The 23,786-nt window shown below is 40.0% G+C and overlaps 1 protein-coding gene across 1 annotated transcript in view; it reads right to left on the reverse strand.

Annotated features, from left to right (window-relative positions):
• NSMAF (neutral sphingomyelinase activation associated factor) overlaps positions 1 to 22,720 on the reverse strand; it is a 45,115-nt gene extending 22,395 nt beyond the window's left edge. The window contains 12 exon segments of the mRNA XM_086740849.1: positions 2,064 to 2,172; positions 3,024 to 3,095; positions 4,073 to 4,202; positions 4,721 to 4,773; positions 4,898 to 4,945; positions 5,324 to 5,395; positions 8,440 to 8,490; positions 11,311 to 11,347; positions 11,437 to 11,504; positions 11,596 to 11,674; positions 11,773 to 11,862; positions 22,606 to 22,720. Coding sequence (XP_086596975.1) covers positions 2,064 to 2,172; positions 3,024 to 3,095; positions 4,073 to 4,202; positions 4,721 to 4,773; positions 4,898 to 4,945; positions 5,324 to 5,395; positions 8,440 to 8,490; positions 11,311 to 11,347; positions 11,437 to 11,504; positions 11,596 to 11,674; positions 11,773 to 11,862; positions 22,606 to 22,658 — 862 coding nt within the window. The 5' untranslated portion in view covers positions 22,659 to 22,720.
• Positions 22,721 to 23,786: the final 1,066 nt, after the last annotated feature.

Consider the following 23,786-nt stretch of genomic DNA (forward strand, 5'->3'; position numbering starts at 1 on the left):
CTGATGTAGTTGCCAAGCCCTTCTCCATGATATCTGAAAAGTCATGTCAGTCAGGTGAAGTCCCTGGTGACTGGAAAAATGGAAACATTACACTAATTTTTAAAAAGGGTAGAGAGGAGAACCCTGGGAACTGCCGATCCGTCAGCCTCACTTCTGGGCCTGGGAAGATCATAGAAAAGAACCTCCTAGAAGCTATGCTAAGGCACATGGAGGACAGCTAGCATGGCTTCACCAAGAGCAAGTTCTGCCTGACCAACCTAGCAGCCTTCTATGACGGAGTGGCTAAATCAGTGGACAAGGGAAAAGGTATAGATCATGCCTATCTGGACTTCTGCAAAAAATTTGACACGGTCTCCCACAACATCCTTCTCTTTAAATTGTAGAGATATTAGTTTGATGGGTGGACTGTTTGGTGGATGAGGAATTGGTTGGATGGTCACATCCAGAAGGTAGCAGTCAACAGCTCAATGTCCTGATGGAGACTGGTGACAAGTGGTGTCCCTCAGGGATCTGTATTGGGACCAGTACTGCTTAGTATCTTCATCAATGACATAGACAGTAGGACCAAGTGCATCTCCAGTAAGTTTATAGATGACATCAATCTGAGTGATGTGGTTGACGTGCCTGAGGGACAGGATGCCATCCAGAGGGATCTCGACAACCTCAGGAAGTGGGCCCATGTGACCCTCATGAGGTTCAATAAGTGCAACATCCTGCACCTGGGTCCAGGCAACCCTTAGTATCAACACACACTTGGGGATGACGGGACTGAGAGCAGCCCTGCCAAGAAGGACTTGAGAGTACTGGAGGATGAAAAACTGGACACGTGCTGAGAATGCGTGCTTGCACCCCAGAAGGCCAACTGCATCTTGGGCTGCATCAAAAGAAGAGTGGCCAGCAGGTTGAGGGAAGTGATTCTTCCCCTCCATTCCACTCTGGTGACACTCCACCTGGAGTACTGTGTCCAGCTCTGGAGCCCCCAACATAAGGAGCAAGTCCAGACAAGGGCCATGAAAATAATCAAAGGACTGGAGCACCTCTCCTGTGAAGAAAGGCTGAGAGAGTTAGGGGATGTTCAGCCTGGAGAAGAGACAGCTCCAGGGAGACTTTATTGTGGACTTTCAGTACTTAAAGGGGGAACAAACTTCTTAGCGGGGCCTGTAGTGATAGGACAAGGGGTAATGGTTTTAAACTAAAAGAGGGTAGATTTAGACTAGACATAAGCAAGAAAATTTTTTTACAAGGAGGGTGGTGGAACACTGGAACAAATTGCCCAGAGAGGTGGTAGATGCCCCATCCCTGGAAGCATTCAAGGTCAGGCTGGACAGGGCTCTGATCTAGCTGAAAGTGTCCCTGCTCATTGCAGGCAGGGTGGACTAGATGACCTTTAAAGATCTCTTCCAACTCAAACCACACTACGATTCTATGAATCTTCTAGATTTAATAGAAATCAGAATTTAACTGGCTTAGAATGGTAATTTTCATTAACTACTTCTAAGAGTGAAGAAAGTTCAGATATTTGTGCGTGCACTGGAAATCCATCCGTTACAGGAACCTTCTTAATAGGATTTTTACTTGGACTTAACTGGGGGCCAGGGGCATCCACCCACAAGTCAGTTTACATTCTTTCAACAAAACACAGTTTAGCTAAGTGGATCTTATCTACTCCTTGCTTTGAAGATAAAGTGTTCTGTGGGGTTTTTTTTTGTTTAATTTGTTTTTATGTTTTCACCCTTTTTGGGGGGGGTGTTGTTCTGTTGGTTTTTGGGGGGAGGTTTGTTTTGTTTTTTAAAAAACAAGTACATATCAAGTTGCAAATAAAAATAATTAGTTTCACTTTGATATTGCTATCTCAGCTTTCACACTCAGCTCTTCAAGCACAAACAGAATATACGCAACTTCACAACATTCATTCTGAACTTTGTTTACTTTTATAAAAAATTTATAGGGCTAATACATCTGTTTATTATTCTCATTCTTCCCACGAATCAAGAGAGCAAAACCCAGACAAACTTTCTTTCACAAGGGACTACAGACTCCATTAATAAATAAATACTGCAAACCTATATATGTTGCAATAAGGAAATAGAGCTCATCTCGATCTTGATAGTTGTAGAATTTCAAGTAGATGTCAGAACATAGATCATTTTCTGTGCAAAATACTTCAAGTCCCTTAGAAGTTAAAGAGGGGGGAAAAAAAAGTAAATGAGAGCAGTTACTGACAAGCTGTAGTATTTTTTTTTTAAAACAGAATATTCTAGTTATTAATACCTAAAACTTAAGACTCTAAACTGGGTAACAGTTTTGCCCACAAAGTCTAACATTTTGATCTTTCCTGTTTCCAATCATAAAAGCATTCAGTTTACATCCAACTGAGCAAATAGATTTATAGCTGCCCATAGATTGACTCTATCTGGATTGATTAAGCACATTTTTCTTTCCTAAGTGAATGGAGTGAGGCACAGAGTTAAATGTCTACTAAGTTAAAATTCATTTTTTTGACAAAAGTTTTGTTCAAGACTGAAATTTGACTGCATACACTGAAAGCATACAACTGAGGTCCCACTGCAGCACCCTCATTATCCCTCAGTCACGTACAGCAGGACTCCTCATTCCACATTAGTCTCAATTTGAGCCAGTGATCAAGCTCCCTCCATTAAATCAATCTAGAGAGAAAATACACCATGGGAGAGCAGTTCATTCTATCCCTAGATAGGTGTTTGAGATAAATGGAATGAATTGCTTCCTGGAGGTACTCCCTTCTTCCTTCCCCTAGACTGACTGTTTATGAAAGAAATTTTTCATTCTTGACAGAGTTCACTCTTCCTGTTTTCATCTTTTTGACAACACAGTAAACTAAAACACTTAAAAAACAGAAAGGATCTTTGAGTGCTGTTCACTACTTAATCCAGAGCTTGTGAAAACACACAGGTTGTACCTAATGATGAACACAGTTTCAGCTGGTCATTTTAAGAAATTATATATACAGCAAGACATTTAAAAAAACAAAACTTTGAGCTTACCAGTGGCATTAGCCCATGTCTTCTTTTATAGATGCGACGCACATTTTGCAGTGTTATTTGTACTACTGGTTTCTGTGGGGGGCAAGGGAGGGGTAAGAAAAGATGGAGATATTCCAGAAGGTGTATGTTCTTCTACATTAACCTCTCCAGTCAATCTGAAGTTTCTGCTGACTAGAGATACTAGCAATATGAATACAATATCCATCCATGTCATTTTAGCAGTGGAGCAGTGGTGCTAAGCAGTTATGTTAAAAAGAAGCTTGTCTTTGCTGTTGGTTCTTGTCTGAGCAGCAAAGCAGTTTAAGAATAAAGAAAGAATAGTTTATTATCACCCGAGTCTGTCGCCAGTTATAATAATCATGCAAGAGAGGAGCAGAAAATAAGAAACTAGATTAAAAATAAGAAAGCCGTTGAATTGCTGCTGGGCAAACTGTTTGCCAATCGTGCCACCTGGTGGACGAAAACTGAATGGCATTTTATCATCTTTAGCTGTGAAACACATTTTCCTTGTCTGGACATACTTTTAACATATTAGTGGCCTGCTAAGACTATTGCTTCAATTTCTGTGACAAAATTCCAAAGCAGTAATCTGTATGTAACATGCATTCAGACTTCCTCTAGAGAAAGAAAAGATAAGTTTAACAGAAAACCTAGCTAAGATCTTCCAATAGAAACTAAATATACAAAAAGCTCTCACTAGGTAGGAACAGCATCACAGATCAAGAAATTTATCTTAAATGAAATGTTACAAAAAGTGACCTTTAAATATTAATGGAGAGTTAGCAAAGGGCATTTCTGCTTTGTCAATAGGAGGTCAGCTTGAAGCAAGTTAGCACAGAATAAAGCCTCAGAAGTAGAGATACACTGAATGCAACAGAGCAGCACAAATAAAAGGAAAACCAAGGAGCTTCTGATTATAACTTGAAAATAGAGTCTTCTTGGAGATGTGCTCCATGTGCATTTAACAGGAATAATACAGAAAGTGAAAACTGTCCACCAGAGGAACAGCGTGCTCACATCATATGCAAGACCATCCATGAGGCACTTACAGGATATCCATTAAGAGGCTGGAAGTACAAGTTAGCATCAGTAACACACACATGCCCTGGATTAGTCACCAGTGGTGTCACCATTTCTGCTTTACATTCCATATGCAGCGTTTCAGAAATGCTTTGAAATCTACGAGTGAAGAAAGGGAGTAAGTTTACCTCCAGTTCTTACTTAGGTAGAGCTACCCTTAAATCCTTTCGAAAGGTTTTAGGTTAGCCTATAACCTTGGCACATCAGAATGAGGACTTCACTACGCCTATTTTAGACATGAAGAAAACTCTTTGTTGAGATGTCTACTTTAACAGGCACTTTGGAAGGGAAAGTTTCTACATTCTGCACCAGTCTTACAGCAGTAAGCTAGCTGACTTTTCTATACAGAGCTTTATCTGGCATATACTGATGCCCAGTTTGCAACAAATTTACAGGTAAACAGAACAGCTGTAGAGATAAAAAAAATAACATGTTCATCTTCACAACACAGAATTTCCCATTCTCCATTCCAGATGGTTCAGAATACAAAGAAGATAACTCTTTGAATTAGAGAACTTGTGCTATCCCAAGCAAGCCCCTATTAAGTACTGATGCAGTAGACCAGTCAACCAACAAGCTGAAAATCATTTCCCAGTAGAAAGTGAATAGAAAGATACCTGTTTTTATCAAATGAAGTTCTAGCCAAGCGCGATTGCAGTATAGCAGTTATCTAAGGTGGAGGGAAAAGAAGTTAGTATGGTCTATGATTCAAATGCAATTACAATTTTATTATTAAACAGTGATACTAGAATTTCATTATTAAACAGTGATATCAGAAATAATCAAGTACTTACCATGGCAGCTTGATCTCCCATCTTATCTAGACAAGAAGCCCTGTAAAGCTGAAGAACAATGAGCTTTGAATGAAATTGCACAGAGATCTCCCACACAGCTCAGAAGTCCATAGAAACTGAGAGGGCTTTAGCATTCTTGGTGACAGAATACTAAAAGAGCTATTATTATTTCTTTTTAAAGTAGGATATCTTTGTTCATTGCTACTGTCACGTTATTACTTTGTCTATATACTACTACACTGCATAGTAAAAGCTAATAAGTGCAGCTTATGACAGCTGTCAGAACTAGATGCTGTGTTCAACTGCTACATTTTAAAAATAGATACTTCAAGAATTTCACCTTGAAAATAAATAAAGAAAACTCTCTATTAAATACCAAAAAAGGTGCTGTCATGAAGTGTGTAGCAATACCAAATAACCACATACCTGATGTAGAGTTTGCACAACATCTCCTAGTTTCCCAGCAACATCAAGTTGGAATAAGTGTTCTGTTCTACCCTAAAACCAAAAGTACTTTTACTACAAACAAGTTGAAAATCAAGCTCAACAAAAACCTCTTAAAACTAAAATTAAAATACTATAAAACTTGGTCAAAGTATGTCTTAAAAGGTTGCAGCATACCTGAAACATTCCAGCGTCAGATTTTAAACCTGATTTTTTTTTTCCTTTACAAATACATCTTTCCTATGGTAAGCTCTTTGTGCAGTATTTAGTCCATTATTTAATACAACACAACGTAAAAGCTTTGAAGTGATCAAGTTAATATAGTGTAGACATCAGTAAACGTAGAAACAGTACCTGCTCTATTTTAGTGTCAAGTAAACACATGTAAATACAGAACTAGTAAATGGCATGTTAAACAGCTACTGTATATCTTTTAGACAAAAGATACTAGCCCGTCAAATCTTTAAAAGACCTAGGCTATAAAAGTTATCATTCTCCTCTGCATGAAGAGTTTCGAGCTAAAAAGATCCCAAATAGAATCAAGACCTGTTTTGACCAGTCATTTATAAAAACACATCACCCAGCATATGTGGCATACTCATTTTTCCTCTACAAAGTTTTCCCAGCTTTCTTAAGTGTTATTTCACATTACATATTTCTGGGTTTGAATTAAGTATATTAAAAGTATGTGCACAGATCAACTGATAAGCTCCTACACATCAAGAGGAGCATGGCCAGCAGGTCGAGGGAGGTGATTCTGCCCCTCTACTCTGCCCTGGTGAGACCCCACCTGGAGTACTGTGTCCAGTTCTGGAGCCCCCAGCACAAGAAGGACATGGACCAGTTGGAGAAGGTCCAGAGGAGGGCCACGAAGATGATAAAAGGGCTGGAGCACCTCTCTTATGAGGACAGGCTGAGAGAGTTGGGGCTGTTCAGCCTGGAGAAGAGGAGGCTCCGGGGAGACCTGATAGCGGTCTTCCAGTACCTCAAGGGGGCCTACAAGAAAGATGGGGAAAGGCTGTTTAGTAGGGCCTGTTGCAATAGGACGAGAGGTAATGGTTTTAAAATAGAGGGGGGTAGATTTAGATTAGAAATTAGGAAAAAAATTTTTTACAATGCGAGTTATAGAACACTGGCACAGGTTGCCCAGAGAGGTGGTGGAGGCCCCATCCCTGGAAACGTTCAAGGCCAGGTTGGATGAGGCTCTGAGCAACCTGATCTAGTTGGGGATGTCCCTGCTCCTTGCAGGGGGGTTGGACTAGATGACCTTTGAAGGTCCCTTCCAACCCTAACGATTCTATGATTCTATAACTTGTTTAGCAAAGATGGTGGGATCCCTTGATGACCCCTGACTGTAGAATAAAAATGTATCAACACATTTCTGTGGGGTTTTCTAACTTCTCAGGCTAGGCTTTAAATAAAAAAACAAAAAAACAAACAAAAAAAACCAAAAAAACCCAACCAAAACACAACCAACAAACTGATCAGAAAGACTACATCAAGACATTGATTAATGGATACAACTGGATTTATTTAAAGCTGGAGGAAAGAAAACATGGAAATCTAGATGATCCTCTGTATAATGTACGTGATTTGAGCTGAACTGACAGAAATGGGAATAGAGGAAAGCATGCTTCAGGAAGCAAATGGAGCTGGAGTAAAAGGAAGACAAGAAATTCAGTAGCAATTTAGATAAAAGCCTTGTTAACATTTCACCCAGAGCACTATTTTCCTTCAACAAAGAAAGCATGGCTTTCAAAAATGCTAGTGGATGGTCTACAAGGACTGCTTACAGCCAACAATGTGAAAGCTTTTGTGAGCAGTCCTCTCTGTAGCTCTCCAGCCATATGTAAACACAATGGCTCAGTATTTTGTAATTGATCTGAAACAATCAATGTGAGACATGGAAGATAAAATGTACTACCAAATTCAGACACCCAGTGACACACCTGGAACTGGCAGTGATTCACACAGAAAAGATTTAGCAGCAATAGAAAAAATCCTGAGAGAGAGACTGAAGGCAAATTAGATTTCTTGTTTTAATATGCAGAAACATAACTCTGCTTTTGTGAAGTAAATACTAAAGGTTAACTGTTAGGAATGTTTTAGGTATGACTGAATCTTGATTTAGGAGAAAATATAGAAAAAAGCCTTCCAAATGGTCCTTTTGATTCTTTTATTTTTCACTGTCTTGGCAATGTGATAAGGTATTTGTATGATACTCAATAAATCTTGCACATAGAAGCAAAACAGAAAAAAAGAAGTACTAGAAAACAGGTTCAAAGCATGAAGAATTAATGGCACAAAGCAAACAAAGAAAATTTTAAAATCCTTGTTTAGACATATCTAATCACAAAACCAACTCAAAGCATTTGTTGAGAGAACAGAGACCATTTCTTGCCTCTTTGCTATTCATTACAGTAACGCAAATTTATGGACTCCATAATTCTTGACATTTCTTACGTGAACAAATATATTTAGAAATATAATTGTCTGCTTCAATTCTTGGACAAATAAGGTGTTTAAAGATTCTGCAGTCTCATTTTGTGTTTGTGTCTTAACCCGTCTTGCACTCTAGGTGAAAGAGCCCTACTTCTATGCCTTGAAGCCTCCAGGCTCAGAATCAGAGAAGACCCACCCCGTTAGCAAAAAGCAATTAGAAGTAAGCTCTGATTTCTGTTGTGAGCAGCCTTATCTGCTGTTTCTTTGAAGTGTGAAGCACTCAGCTGGGAAATATCAATTAGGAACCTCTCATCTCAGGTGCAAGGAGAACTGAGAAGAAGCCATTTAGCCAGGATGCAGGATCTACTGAACTCTAGCAGCCAGCTGACCTGTTGAGCCTTCAGAGCTGCACATCAAGGCAAACAGCAAGTGTCAAGTCTGCAGTATGTCCTCCAAGAAATATCACAAACACATTATGGAAGAAATCAGACACTTGTTTTATCAATATGAACAATTAGCTTTTTTTTTAAGCTTTATTGTCATATTCCTCAAATGATAATTACCTTACTCTTTCAGAAGTGACAACATAAATCCTTGCAAAACATTTGTTTGCTAAGAATAGCAAAAAAATTAATAATATATATATACATACTTACTCTTACTGTTTTATAGGGTGCAATTATGTTTCTTTCTTTAATGAGAAAAACCTGAAAGAGTAAGAGAGGTTACAGTTTCAGTCCTTAAAAATAATAAATTAAATAGAAGTACTGATAAAGACAAAGCTAAGAACACTGTTCAAGAAAGCAAAACAGTGGCTTGCAATATCCTGCTTTAGCAACCACAGATATACTGCAGAAAAACAATGACCTTTTATAGCAGCTAACTGCAAGAAAGGCGAGTGTCCAATTTAGTTCAGAGGCTTACTTACTTCTGCAGTTTATTAGTGGGGCTTATTCTAATCATATGACCTTCAAAGAGTTGCAAGATTAAAGCCAATAAGCACAGCCATCAGCCATCTCACTCAGTGGGAGGATACTCCCCCTCTTTTCTTCTAGTAACTCATGCCCTTAGGATTCTGACCCAATGGGAATTCCCCATAGGACAACTCATAACGTAAACTACTGTGTAAACCTTCTCAAATGAATCCCTTCTTCCACTGCCAAACATTTTGCTTCCAGTGCTAACCACCATGAACATCAGGTTTCCTCTCATCCAACAGCATGCTTTTGAACAGTTTTATTTCTCTAATGGTACTCTCACATCAGAGAGGATCTTCCCTCCTCAAAACCCACATGAAACTACTCTCCTTGTTCAGAACATTCTCACAACTCCTATAGAAAGACTTGACTGCTAGCACACTGGTTTGTAGATAACGCCTTACTATCTGCTGTCTGAAAGAAGATAAGCCAGAAATAAGTTGTGGTTTTGCTCTGTTTGCAGGCAAGGCTCAAACGTGCTAAATCTCAGGCCTGAGTGTAATACTCTGGATTGGTTCTGAACTGCACAAAACATGCCGGACTGCACTACTAACTTTCTTCCACTCCATGGCCCTAGAAACTTGGCCAATCAACGGATCTTTTCCAGTGCCTCAGCTTGCTTCCTACAGCTAGCACACCTGCGGTTCTACACTCTAAGGCACTGTGGCAGCAGACTCAAACCAAGAGCAATATTAAGCTTGCAAGAACAGATGCTGTACCATTCTCTAGCCAAAAGCCTTCTGGCTGGCACATACAGCCTTCTCATTTCCTACCGGCTGACAACGGAGCCAACCTTCACCACACGACCACTCCTAGCACTGTCCAGCCAGAAGAAAGTGAGCGGTTGCTTGGAAGCTTACAAGCTCAGGATGCCTCTCTAAGCGCTACATCAAAAAATAATGGCAATTACTGCCTTTCATCTGACATCAGCATGTACAGGTCTGAATCAGGCCACAGAAGAATACAAATCAGAATAAGAAACACCTGCTTTACACTCAGATTGCTCTTCTGCAGGATAATTAAACATTCTTCCACACCAAGAGCTCCAAACTACATGAAAAACTAGACAATATAAGTAAGGAAAAAAAGTACACAGAGCAAATACTTTAGCGTACTGTATTCATTTCCTGTTTTGGAGGAATTTTTCCCCAATTTTATCTTGAGAAAAAAAAATACTGAAGTAATCTCCAATTATTATTTCCATTTGCTGTATTTTATAGTCATTAGTTTCTATGTTGCCTGTTACGTAAAGGAAAGCTTCTTATCCAGCTATGCATTAACAATTTTATTTGAGCCTGAAGAGGAAAAGATGTTTAGGATGTTCCAGTTATTCACTACCTGCAGCTTCCTACAAGGCAGAAATTCTACTTTGAAAAAAATATTTCTAATTAGTCATGATTTATCTTAAGTACAACTAGTGAGTACTTCACACTCAAAAGTTCCTATGCCTTTTATACAAAATACCAAGGTTTATCATGCACCCAACTATTTCAGAAGATTTCCTCAGAGACATAAGGATGACTGGCAAGCTACACATGGGAGAGGCAGGGAATGGGGGGTGCTAACCATACTTGCAATTTTAAAAGTTAATTCTCCTTTCCTACAAGATGTTTTTATAATCATTTGTTCTTCAGAACATATACTAATAAATATGGTGGAACAATTAGAAATACCTTTTTTAAAAAACACTCAATATACAAAAAACCTGCCAACACAAGAAACTGACTACACAATACTCTCCACAGAAGTAGTTTCAAGATGAAATTAAATAACTGATTATTTTAACATAGTCCACAAACTTCTCCAGCATAGATAATATTAAATGCTTGAGTTCATTTTTGACTGCAGCAGTACTTAACTGAGCAAAGCTATCAATTTTAGGTATTGCTGAAGACAGACTTTAGAAAATGCTAGCATGTTTAAAAGATTAATTCCCACCTTATCTCTGTTCTTTTCTGTTTTGGAATCTTTTACAGCCTTGGAAGACCTATCAGCTGCAAGTTATCAAAGCCTGAAGTATATCCCTTGGTTAACATTAAGTATGAACATGTCCAAGTTAATCACAAGTGATGATTGAAACTTGAAACTAATATTTCAGGACAGCTACTGAAAATTATTTGGTGGACATACAGCAGAGTTCAATGTTTTCACAGAGCTGAATTGCAAGGTTCAAGATGGCTTTGCCATTACCACTACATGCAGCAGAAAGTAGGAGAAAGCAATATAGCAAGACCAAAACAAAGATGATTAATAACCAGTTTAATTTCAGTCTGTTCCCCTTTTTCATTCAATTCTAAAATTGCCCTAAGCTCCATTATAAAATGCACAGTGCAAAAAGTTCACTTTATCAAATCAATGACTTAATGAAGTCATTAAAGTTTGAAATTTCCCGCATCAACAGCTTCACATTAATGCCAAGTTCTTGACACTAATTAGGTTTTTTTTTTCCAGTTAACTCCCCATCCTAAGACTCCAGTTTCAAGAAAGACATCATTAAAGAATGTGACCTTGCTATCTATACATCAAGAATCTGTTATATGCGGGTCTTACCTGATTACATAAAACAGAAATCCATCCAGACGTATCCCTAAAATGTAAATAAGATATTTGAAGAGATGGGCATTTCAGCTTTAAAAGGAGTTAAATACCTATATACAGTAACTCAAATTCACGTACCGTGTGAAAGGGTTATTTGCTTCATTATCTTCTGGGGCTTTTATATTAATGCAGTCTCTCAGTGGTATCTGCAGCAAGTTATAAAAATGCGTACTCCTTCTTGAAAGCTTTTTAAAGAGAATCTTAAGTTACAAGAAATTGTAAGTTTGCACTGCTTACCTTGATAATGGGTTGGATATTGTCATCAGGTTCAAAGATGATTGACTTTGAACAGATTTTTAGAGAGCCTCTGAATTTTCTAAAAGGCACAATAAAAAAAACCAAAGTAGTTGTGTGTTAGCGATACATGAGACTAAGAATGACTCCATTAAATGAATGTATATAAAATTTTTGTACCTTTCATCTCTGCAACCTTTATTTATAATATGATTAGCTGTGTGCTGTTCAAAGTAATATTCTTCCAGGTTAAGAAGCAGCAGTGAAAACCTACAAATAAATTTAAAAAAACCCCATTTATTAAAGAAGAAAACACCATAACAGTTAGTATTCTTAATAAAATATATTGAGTGCTTGAGAAGTCTTCACCAATTTCTGTGCCGTGCCCCACACTCCAAGAATTAATTAATTAAATTAACTTTTTAAAGGAACAAACTCATGCGGAAAATCTGTGAAGAAGATCGATTGATGCTCTTCCAACATATATAACATTCGATATTTCATTCTGTTCATACGTCTCAGGTGGGAACTATCCTATCACAGCCAGGCTCTCCTCCCAGTAAACACTAATTTAGCCCTGATCAGGGTCTGCCAGTGAAAACATGCAATGACAAAAGCAGGGGCAGGAACTAATTGCTTGGAATGGAAGAGGTTAGATCTTTCTGAAGCAAAGCCAAATTACATTGTCTAAAGTGTTAAGTGAAAACGCAACCACAGTTTTTACAACATGGCTGAACCACTCGATGGATACTCTCTGAGGAAGTATTACCTTCCTCTCCAACTACATTTCTGCACTTGCTCTGTACCAGTGCCTGTTCAACTCCACAGGAAGCCTGTTTATGGACTAATCCAACAGACAACAAACCTCAATAACAACAAAAATTTTAAAAATTGAAATTTTCTAAAGTATTTAATTGCAGCATCATAGTAATGCCAGTGCTGGCATGAGGTAAATGCAAATAGACTAGATTAGATACAAGATGAAATTGCATTCTCTAATGCCTAACTTTAAAAACTGCTGCAAGTGATTAAAAATCACCAACTTTACTAACAGGGTGAATGTACAGTCACCTATGCATTTCGCCTGTGGGGAATAACAATAGATATTGGCACAGCAGGAGGAGCAGAAACATCTTCCATCACTTCAGTTGGAAGTACAACAGCTTGTTTGTGTGCAGCGCTGGCCCAGACTGGAGAAGTATTTAGTATTTATTTACATCCTCACTTTGAAGCTTTTTGTACTGTGTTTGTGACATGCTTCATGAGAAATGCCCGTGACAATGCTAATAAGTGCCAAGTGTCCCCAGAGCAGTATTCAAATAGCAGTAAAGATGTCAAGAGTTCACAAAATGAACCGAATGTACTGAAGAGCCTGCTCGTTAAGAAAGCCTATTTCATAATAGTAAAAACAGCATTATTGGAGAATACATCTTGTTCACGTGATATTTGTGTTGTGTTTGTTACATTAAACAGAACATAACAATAAAGGTTTACTGTAACTACAAGTAACAGTGAGTCCATGTACTCAAAAATCGCTTGTGTGTCAAAGACACTTTGTCCTAATGCTCTACTGCTTTTTCAAAACAGCATTATCGTTACCTTTCCTCTCTTGAAAACAGATATTTTTATGATGCCATTAAGAAACAACTGATGTCAGAAAACCCCTTAAGAAAATTCAACACAAGTCTCAAAATCTCTTCAGCCTCTACCCCAGTTGCTGTTATTGTGTGGTTCTTGAGTATTTCCAGTTTCCAATGCAGTTTTAGGGGCTTTGCATTCATATATTATTTCTCAGAAGACACAACTTCAGTTGCCTTCTGTTTCTCATAGAAGTCTGTTCTTCAGACTTACTGCCACCCATGACAGCATGTCCTATCAATGGGTATAACCTGAATTTCCAGGTTTCTGAGGCCTTGGTGCCTTTGAAGGAGACAAATCATTCTTTTCATATTTATTTTGAGCACTCATCTCCAGGAAGCTAAAATAGAAAAGTCTAGCTCTGCATTTTGAGGGGAACAAAAAAGGCTACTAGGAACAGCCTAGAAGCTAAGGGGGAAAAGGAGTATGAAACCATAGCAGTTACCATTATATCTCATCATAGAACGGTTTGGGTTCGAAGGGACCTTTAAAGGTCAACTAGTCCACACCCCTGCAGTGAGCAGGGACACCTTCAAGTAGATCAGGCTGCTCAGAGCCTCATCCAGCCTGACCTTAAACACCTCCAGGGACAGGGCACCCACCACCTCTCTGGACAACCTGCTCCAGTGCTTCACCATCCTTAACATATATCTAGTCTAAATCTCTACCCTCTTTTGGTTTAAAACCATTACCTCTTGTCCTGTCACTACAGGCCCTGCTAAGAAGTTTGCCCCCTTCTTACAGGCCCCCTTTAAGTACTGGAAGGCCATCTTTCAACACATCATCCAGTTGAAATTATCTGGGACAAACTTAAAATTTCTGTGATACTCAGATCTAGCAAGTGCTACTACATTTTGATTGAAAGCTTTTTAATAAAGCTATCTTAAGATATATAAAGAGTAATTCACCACCAGAATATTTCTCTTTCTAGTACATGTAAGCATATAAATTCAGCTTATTATCCACAAACCAAAATATTTAAATTTTAAAAGTTAAGAACAAAGGTAATACCCAGATTTGTTTAAAAAAAAAAAAAAATCTTATTCTACTCTCTTTCACCAGAGAACAGACACTATTGACATACGATGTTCACAGTCCCATAATTTTTCTTCCAAGAAAAATGGTAAACCCTGGCTGATAGAACTAATTTCTGAAATTCTTAATTCTTGGGCTCTTTCCTTTGTTTCCACCTATTCTTCTGACAAACTCCCCATGTTTTTATACTCCTACTTGTTGGTAGCACTGGTAACTGATAGACTTTTCTTTTAAGTTTTTGGTGAATGCAAGAATCCTTCATATATTCAAGATAAGCCATATTTTTACATCAAAACATTGGCCCTGTTATTCACAGTAACTACACCATGCTTAAATAAGCCAAAATACATAAACCAAGAGAGTTCTCTTTCAAATGTTTCAGGATAACCATCCCCTAGGAACCTTTGTATCTCAACACCTTGGGCATCAATTCATCTTCCCAAAATTGGAAGCTGTGGGCTACTGGGAAAGATCTGAGGTACACTTTCCCTGGCATAATCCTCACTCCTGCTGAATCAGATGACTTCATGAAAAAAATAATGCACGCAAGGTACACACAAAAACTCAAGGTAAACTCTTCATATAGCCTAACTATGTACTGTAGGAAACTCTAGGTTTCTTCCTTTCTAAACACAATATTTACTAGCAGCATCCAGGTTACCATTTTGCTATTAGTCTCTTTGTAGTTCTTCCACATGTCTACTCACTATCCAGTTTCACAGAGGCAGCATTGCTGTAGGACTCCTGGCTGGACACCAGCAACTTCCTACACTGTTACCGCACTCCTACTTTCCGATGTCAGCCTTGCTGTCTTGCAAAAGGGCTGTACTGCCGGCAGCTGTTACAGCATTTTTCTCCCAACATTGTACATCATATAGGCCAAAGTGGATTTCCCACATTTTGTCTTTCCCTCCACACTCTCCACAGAGCTTTCCAGGTGGTTCTGCAGCCTCTTCCAAGCATTTCTGTGCTTGTTGCTACTCTCCTACTTGCAAGTCCATTTACTCTAACTTCTTTTTCCTACATTTTCAGGCTGCAATGAGTCACTTCTGCAGGTGGACAGAGCCAGACATCAAATCTCTACAAATACAATCATCAACCTCTAATCTTCTCAAGCACCCATTACAATTACCATTACAAACTTACGGCCTGTCCAAAGATTCTGTCACAAAAACCGTACCTTTCAAAATTCCACCCTTCTTGGCCATACAGTATCCCTCAAACCACATGACATCACTGTCTGCTTCTTCACCAGGGCAAAAAACCATAGTAAGCTAAGAGAAATATTGCTGATCTTTTTCCTGGAGTCCAGATCAAGCCTATGTTTCACTCTTTTTCATGATACTGCCAGTGTGTTCCAGCTCCCTGGAGCTTTTCACATTTCTTTTTCTCTTGCTGTTCTCTTTCAATCGCTGGCGACAATAGTCTTTCTTCATTTTCATTCTACAAAGAAGTTTTCAAGTTCTAGTGAGAACCATCACTGCAGGGGATGATACTTCAGGCTTGCCAGGAGGATTAACAAGTATTTACAGATAGCAAGGGAACAGATCAGTCTCTGGTATGTCGCATCAGTAGGAAAACACAATGCTCTGAAGGCCTGAAAAAATAGGAAACCAATCACAATAGCTATACAATTAAAGCAATGGGGATCTTCAACATGCAACTAAGCAGTTGCACTTCAGATTTTGTCTTTCAAGGAGCTAAAGAAGGTACTCAAAAGACACCTCTGATAAAGGTGACTGACACACAATATTCACATGATATTAACTGCTGCATAGTCCTATAACATTTGGCTAGGATAGAGTTAATTTTCTTCGTAGTAGCTAGTATGCTTGGTGTAGATCTAAATATAGTAATTTAATTCTTCTGTGCACAACTGAAAAAACCCAAAACCACACAAACCAGCCAGTAGGAAAGCAATGTACGATGCCCTGTATGAGAAACTGATTAAATCTGTAACAGTGGAGAACCATATTTTAGTCTCAAGCCATTGAGTAGCTGTACTGTTCCCTGTGTCAAGTAATTAACAGCACACACTGTAAGCCTATGACTTATCCTAGAACTGGGAGATCACAAAGCCAAAGTCAAGTCAAGTCAAGTAAGTCTATCCTCCCTTGCCTTCAAGTCTGACCACAAGATATAAAAAAAAACTCAACCTCAGCAATTAGGCAGGCAGGCTGGTGTTCTGAGAAGGACTAGACACCTTCAATAATGCAATTGGTTCACCCCCCCCCCCAAAAAAAAAACAACCAACCAAACAAAAAAAAAACCAAAAAACCAAACCAGAACCAGAGAATAAACCTATAAACAAATATCATTTTTTCACCCCCAAAAGCAAGCCATAAGTATTAACTGGGCAATATATGACAACACTATCATATCTAAAATGAAAAAGTTGAGATTTTTATTTTGTCCTTTTAAATTATCAGCAAGAACAAGCACCTGGAAAAACAGTTCTGGTTCTAATGCAAACACTTGTAGTTTTTAATGAAAAAGCAAAGAGATTTATATGTGCCGGCTGCTCTCAAATCTTGTATTCCTGTAATACAGTAATAATTGAATATAAAAAAATTGTTCCAGGCAAACACAAAAGGATTAAGTTTCTGATATTTTTCTTAGCATCAGCTAGTGGCTTATTCTAATCAATTTTCAAAATGTATAACCCAATTGTTACTTGAACCTTCCTAAGTATAAATGATTTAATTAGCATTTATTAAAAATCTACTTAGAGAACGATAATGCTATATCTTCTCTTGGAAAGCAACTCAAACACCTGATGATCAAAATCCTTTGAAATCAAGCAATAAAACTCACACCTTACAGTGTATGACAGGATATTTTTATGCTGGCTTTTTAATAAAGACACATTTCACAGGTTCACGTTCACAAATCTTGTGGTCACCATGCTATTTAATGGCTCACAACAGACTAATGAAGTCAGTAAGCCACAGTCACGTCTTCAAGGATCATCTACCATTTTCTTTTGTATATTGAACCTGACATACTATTTTTTAAAAAAGCAATATATTATTTTGAAAATGACAAAGACAGACAAATTAGACAAGATTTTCGAAGAAAACTCAAACTCCATGAAAGTACCTGTAAGGAGTGAGTCTGAAAGATGTTCAATGCTGTATAATATAGCTCCTTAACAACACAGCCTTTATCCTTGAAGTCTCCCAATAGCAAAGAAGATTTCAGAAAACTTCTGAGAAGATGATATTTGCTTAATATACTTGATAATTTGAAAATCAAAACTTAAGCAAAAATCTTCAGTAGGTTCACCATTCCAGCTGAGCCTACCAACTTGTAACGCCTCAAGAACTCCTTACAGTTGTGGAGACAATCCACTTCCAACTGAAGAAGCTATCACATTAGCAGACAGACCAGAATACAAGCTTCCATTCAGAGCGGTGGCATTTCCTCAGGATAGTCCTGCACACGTTTAGTAACCTGAATCAGTCCATGGAAAGGAACAAGTACGAGTCACTATAATGTGAAAGGGCTGGAGGCAAGAACAAGGTGGCCAAGAATGAAACCTTAACCTTTGGAGGGTAGCAAGCCTGCACAGCAGCTCTGCAGTCAGAAAGGCTGAGAAAGCAGGTTTCACTTTCCTGGATGAAGGGAATTGGTAGCACCACTGCCACCAGGGCAAAGCCTTGAGCTTTGGGGTTGGTGGAAGGGTACTTAAGCTGTTACAGCTCAGGTTTAATACAAACTGTGTATCTGAAATCAACAGCAGAAGAAGCTGAGGGGAGGAGGGAAGAAGAACATGCTAGGTAGGGGAACTCAAAAACCAGACAACTTTAAAGAACACAAGGACTTTCCCAGGTCTGAAACAGAAGACCATTCAGCCACAGCTGCATCAGTCCTTCTAGGGGTGTATGTTGGGGGGCAGGGGAAAGGCTGTGGATAATCAGTATAACAGTCATACCCATCCCTCAGATAACTTTAATGGAGTACCCTAAAAGCTTCTATGTTTGAGCACCTTCAATTCCCACCCAGTGTCAGAAGTATACAGAACCTGGTGGAGTTAATCTTTCAGTAGTGTACGACGGAGCTGTTTGAGCCTAAAAAGCAAACACCTACACTTCAGGTGAGAAGTAAAAATATAAGTTTGCTTGAAGACTTATTTCAAATTCTTGTCTTTGTATTGTCCCAGAAATGTTGTATTAAGAAAATCTGAAAAATTCATATAGAAAGTGATGTGGATGATAGTTTCTTGTGAAAAGAACCAGTATTGGCTTGAGAAGCAGCTTGGGGGGGGGGAGGGGGGGGGCAGAAGCAGCAAAGCAGGCACCTTGCCAAGAAAAACAGAACTTAATGTACAGCAGCAGAAACATAGGGTTACCACAAGTAAGGCTATTAAATTAAGAAAATCATGAAGAACACTGGTTGCCGTTTTCTAAATACAAAGTTGAAAGCGTCTTGTTTATTTTTGCCTTTCCCAAAAGCTCCTACTGCCACTCAGAAAAGGTCTGAGGAATATGAGTCAAGAACACACCCAAGACACACAGGAAAACTAGGCAGTAGTAGGAATACACTTGCAAAACTTCACTTCATATGATGTCATCCCCTATTGGGATGACATTTGGGAACCCAAATGGCACCCAAACATTCCTAGCATTGTTCAGAGTATGTAACAAAGAAGGAAATCACACTTTACAAACTACAACCTGGGGTTTCCAAGTCCTGCCAAGACGCTATAAAATATGCTCCAAACAAAGAGTGTATTGTATCAGGCTTAGTCTACTTGAAAATTAGTTCACTGTTACTTTACTTGATGTTCATGTCCCCGTGTACCTCTGTTTGAAAAGATCTCATCTGAGATCCGACAACACAGAAGGGGAAAAAAACAAAACAAAAACCCAACAAACCCACAATTTATGTCATATACCAATGTCACCTACCAACTGAAGTACTGGCCTTGTTCACATCAGACGCGGGAACATATGTGCAAGGATCAGTGACTTGGCAAAATCCCACTTATACCATCCAGAGGAAAAGGTATCCCATTGATCCTGCTTTAAATTCTTAATCTGTGACTGAATTTATACTATTTCTATCACTTCATGAGAGAAGTACAAACTGGAAATATACTCAGATACAAGGGTTTCAAGTGGTTGATCGGACACATCTTGCAAAATCACTTGACCCAGTACTGAAAGTACAATCCTGACGACAGAAGCACATTGCCAGGGATGAAAAAGCAGGCCAGCCCAATTCAGCAGCAGCCCACAGCTATGCAAAACCCGTTCTAAAATTAAGCCTCCTTCTAACAAGAGCAAAAGTATCTATAGGCCAGCTGTGGCACTCATCTGCTGACACTTGAATAAAAGCCTTCATTATGTATATTTTGTTGCAATAGAATAAGATAAGGCTACAGATAAAAAAAAAATAAAATAAAATACCCAGATGCCCAAGCAATCTTCAAGCTAAAGATCCATCTGCAGGACCAACATGCTGCCAGTAGGTTGCTTCACGTGACTGATGTCCCCAACAGAAGAGATCAACCCCTCGAACAGGAAGCTGAACAGCATGCAAAACAAACCAGTGGAACTATTTTCTAAAAAGCTTCTGTACCAAGTGTTAAACTTGCCTGCTTTTGGGCACGCCAGCAACAGAACCAAGAACTCAATTTATAAAGCGAGCAACGACCTGTGCCAAACACCACACCACTTAATTTGAAGTTTTGTAACTAAAATTGTTTGTAAAAAAGGATTCCTGTTCATGTATGCTGAACATTTTAGGGATTAAATAAAGTGGGTAAGCATGCACACAATACTAATTAAAGAGAGGTATAATATCTTAGCTTTCTTTACTCTGAGTATCTCAGCAAAATGAAAATAGAGGTGAACACAGATGAAAGAGATACAGTACAGATGAATTCCTGCCAGAATGAACCCTGCTCAGCAGACAGGGATTTGTTTCATCAAATGTGAAGTAAAACCCACTCCTTGTTCTCAGTGTGCACAAACAAAAGAATACTGAAGTGTCTTGTGTTCTCCTAGAAAACTGAGTAGAGTCAGAAAAATACATTTATGTAACCGGATATTAAAGTGGTCCAACTAATTACTGAAGAGGAAATAACTCTTCCAGATTACTTAAAACCAATCTGATCTTCCTTCCCCCCTAAAGCAACTGCGTAAGAAGATTAACTTTTTACCTACTAAAGTTTCACAGTACCCTTAACCAGAACTTTTACAGCTTACATTTTTGTAGTAAGCAATGTACAAATAGCAACAACAAAAAACCCGAACAACCAAACCACACATGAAATGCACTTGCCACAAAGTTTCAAAAAGTCTTGGTCATCTCACTAGGAAATATTTACACCAAGATTACGCAAATCAAGAGAAGCTTCGACGCAGGAGCTGGTGTCTCTGTAACAATTACCCACTAGGAAGGCAAAAAGAAGAGCTCTCTGAGGCCATCGCTTCACTTAAGTGATAGAGAACTGGTTTTTTGCTGCTGTTCTAAGGCAGGATTATATGGAAAAGAGGAGACAAAATGCAGTATTTCTCATTTGATATTTCAGAGCTCAGTATCTTTTAAATCACTCAAATGTTTTTAAGATTTCCTAATTGAGAAAAGCACAGGAAGAGATGGAGGGGGAAATACCTGATATAGGGTACAAAATAGATAGAAATTTACTTGTATTTTACAGAAACATCAGTTATCAGGCAAGGGGAAGAAACAGAGAAATGAGTTTGCAGATATTTAGACAGGAAAAGCTACCAGTGCAAATGAGAACAAGACTCATCTTTCATTAAGTGCTCAAATTAGAAACTCAGTAAGATCCTAAAATACTTCCAAATATTTCTCATCAGAGACTTTCAATAACTGCAGGTCAGTTATGCTGACCGACATTGATATGCTTGGTTTGTTATCAGGGATTTTTAGAAGAGATTTAGATCCCACTTGGGTTCTTTAGGACAAACCTGATGAGTTTTGGCCTTTTTCTGAGCTTCTCAAAAGACTAAGCCCTTAATGCAGCTAATATAGTAATTCTTCTAGTTTTTCCTACACTTAAGATGTTTTATTTAAAAATTAAAAATTTTCTGTTTCGCTTCTACACAGGAAGTTTGTCCATTCTCCCTGCAGCCCCTCATACACAACTGAAACCACAGCAACCCACAAAAGCAATAAGGAAAAGATACACAAGACAAAAAGTCAACCAGAACATGTCATACTTTGAAAAGTTGTGGTATCTTTACAGGCTGAATAGCTATGGATAACAATTTATATGGACAAAGTGAGCCAAGCACTTTGTCATGCGGTTTTCTCACCAACAATAAACAGTGCTGTGTAACCAGCAGCATCAGAGGCATCAGGAATTTGTCCAGGGCTCGCATGGGACAAGCCTGCTGTCTGGCCCCCGTGCCTGCTGGCTCCTCGGTCCCTGCGGCGGGAGACAAACGGGAAGCCCTGCTCCCCCAGAAAAAAATATCCATGTCCCTCCTCTGCGTGACGCACGCTGACCTATTCCTCTCACCTTACCAATATCAAAATTGCAAAGTGTTGTAAAACTTTGTGACAAGCCAGATGCAGACAAGCCAGATAAAAGCAAGCAAGACACTAGCTAAAAACACAAGAGTAAATTCAGGATATAGTCAAGCACGTGTGATAAGCCTTTCTTGTATGTTCAGTTAGCCACAGGAACACCAAATAGAAATTACAGTCAGGGAGCAGGAACGGGGAAACTGAATTTAACACTTTGAAGAGCCGTCACAGCGTCTGTAATTTAAAGGCTGCCAACACACCGACTATAATGTTCAGTATAAAAAAAAACCCAAACAAACAAACAAACAAAAACCCAAAAAAAAAAAAACCAAAAAAACTCCATCTATACTGATGCAGAGCTGTAACTTCATACCAGTAACACAACTGAGAACAAATAAATAAAAATCTACAGACGCTGTTTTCATGCAGTTTATGCAAGGCAAGCAGCATTCATATTTTCCCTGGTCTGTTCCACAGCCTTGTCAGCCTTAACCCTCGGGAATCATTAGCCACCTGATTAAAACAGTGACAAGGAGGGCGAAGCCCAGCACGGCAGCTGATCCCGGCGCCCCGCCGGGGCCCCCTGCCCCTCTGCAGGCTGCCCTGCCGCCCGCAGTGCTCCGCCAGACCTCGGCCTCCGCCGCCCCGGCAGAGGGGACAGGCCGGGTTGGGGGGTGCTGCTGTAGGCCGGGGCACCGCCGCACCGGGCCCCTCTCGCCGGAGACGCAGCGGGCGAGGCCGGCGCTGCCCCGCGGGTGGCGCCCCCGCTCCCCGCCTCTGCCGGGGGGACCGAGGCGGAGCAGGGGAGGCGGGGGTCGGCGGGGCAGGGCCGCTCACCTCTCCTTGGTGTACAGCTCCCGCTCCAGCCGCCGCTTGCGGATGAAAGCCATCGGACCGCCCGGCCTTGCTGGTGGGGCCGCCGCCACAGCAGGCCAGGCCAGGCCAGGCTAAGGCTAGGCCGCGCCTCAGGGAGGCGGGGAGAGCGGGCCGGCCCGCGGCCGCAGGCAGGCAGCCAGCCGGTCTGGCGGGCCCGGTCGGGGGCGCCCGCCGCGTTTATACCGCCGGAGAGGCGGGGGAAGGTGGCACTAGCAGCCGGAGAAGGCAGCTTGCCGGGACTGAGGGCTCTGCGCCCTCGCCCGGGCTGCGGCGTCTCTGCGGCCATGGGCTGCCCCGGGGGAGCTTCTCACAGCGGGAACGCAGCCGCCCACCCGCACCCCTCCCTCCATCCCTTTCTTTAAAGCTTCTGCTATTTTATTTTTACTGTTGCTGGCACGGGTTGGGGGGGCAGACGGCAGCGGGGGCTGGGTGTGGAAAGGCCCGGCCTCCCGGCCGCGTCCTGGGGCGGGCTGGGAGCTTGATGCCTGCGCCCAAAATCGTCTGCATGTGCGCACGGAGGGAACCGGCGCAGTGTTACATAGCGAAAGAGCTTATTTACTCGTATTTAAATAAAAATTGTAAACACAGTGCCATTGCAGTGAGATTCCTTCAGCCCCTGTTGGATGTGACAGATGCTGCCCAGGCAGGAGGTGGTGTTCTGCCAGGTGTTCAAAACCTAAAAAAAAAACTCTGTGGAAGGAAGAGGTAAATAAAATTCCTGACTTTGTATAAAATACTTTAGTTCATATAACTGCCATTGCATCTGAGCAATTTACAATGTGTTTGCTGACACCGTTTCTTGTGAGGTTGGAAAATACTGCTATTTGCATTTCTGTAAGTTAAAATGATTCACAGAGGGAATGCAATTTTTCACACAGGAATAAAAAGAACTACAGGCTTGTAGGCCTTAAGAGATTGCCTAATCTAATCTCTGTGCTGAGGCTGAGTTAGGCATATTTTGATCAGTCTTACTCAAACATTTCCTATTTGTGGACCTATAAACATAAATGTGAGAATTGTGTGTACTAAGAGGTTTGCTTTTGCTAATTGTCTCTCAGGGACCTCTTAGGTGTAGTTCACAGAATCTGAGCAGGTGAGAGACCACAGTTTGAAAACCAATTATATAATCCACAAGACCTATT

Source organism: Chlamydotis macqueenii, chromosome 2 (assembly GCF_036417535.1).
Source record: "Chlamydotis macqueenii isolate bChlMac1 chromosome 2, bChlMac1.mat, whole genome shotgun sequence".
NCBI classification, from domain to species: domain Eukaryota; kingdom Metazoa; phylum Chordata; class Aves; order Otidiformes; family Otididae; genus Chlamydotis; species Chlamydotis macqueenii.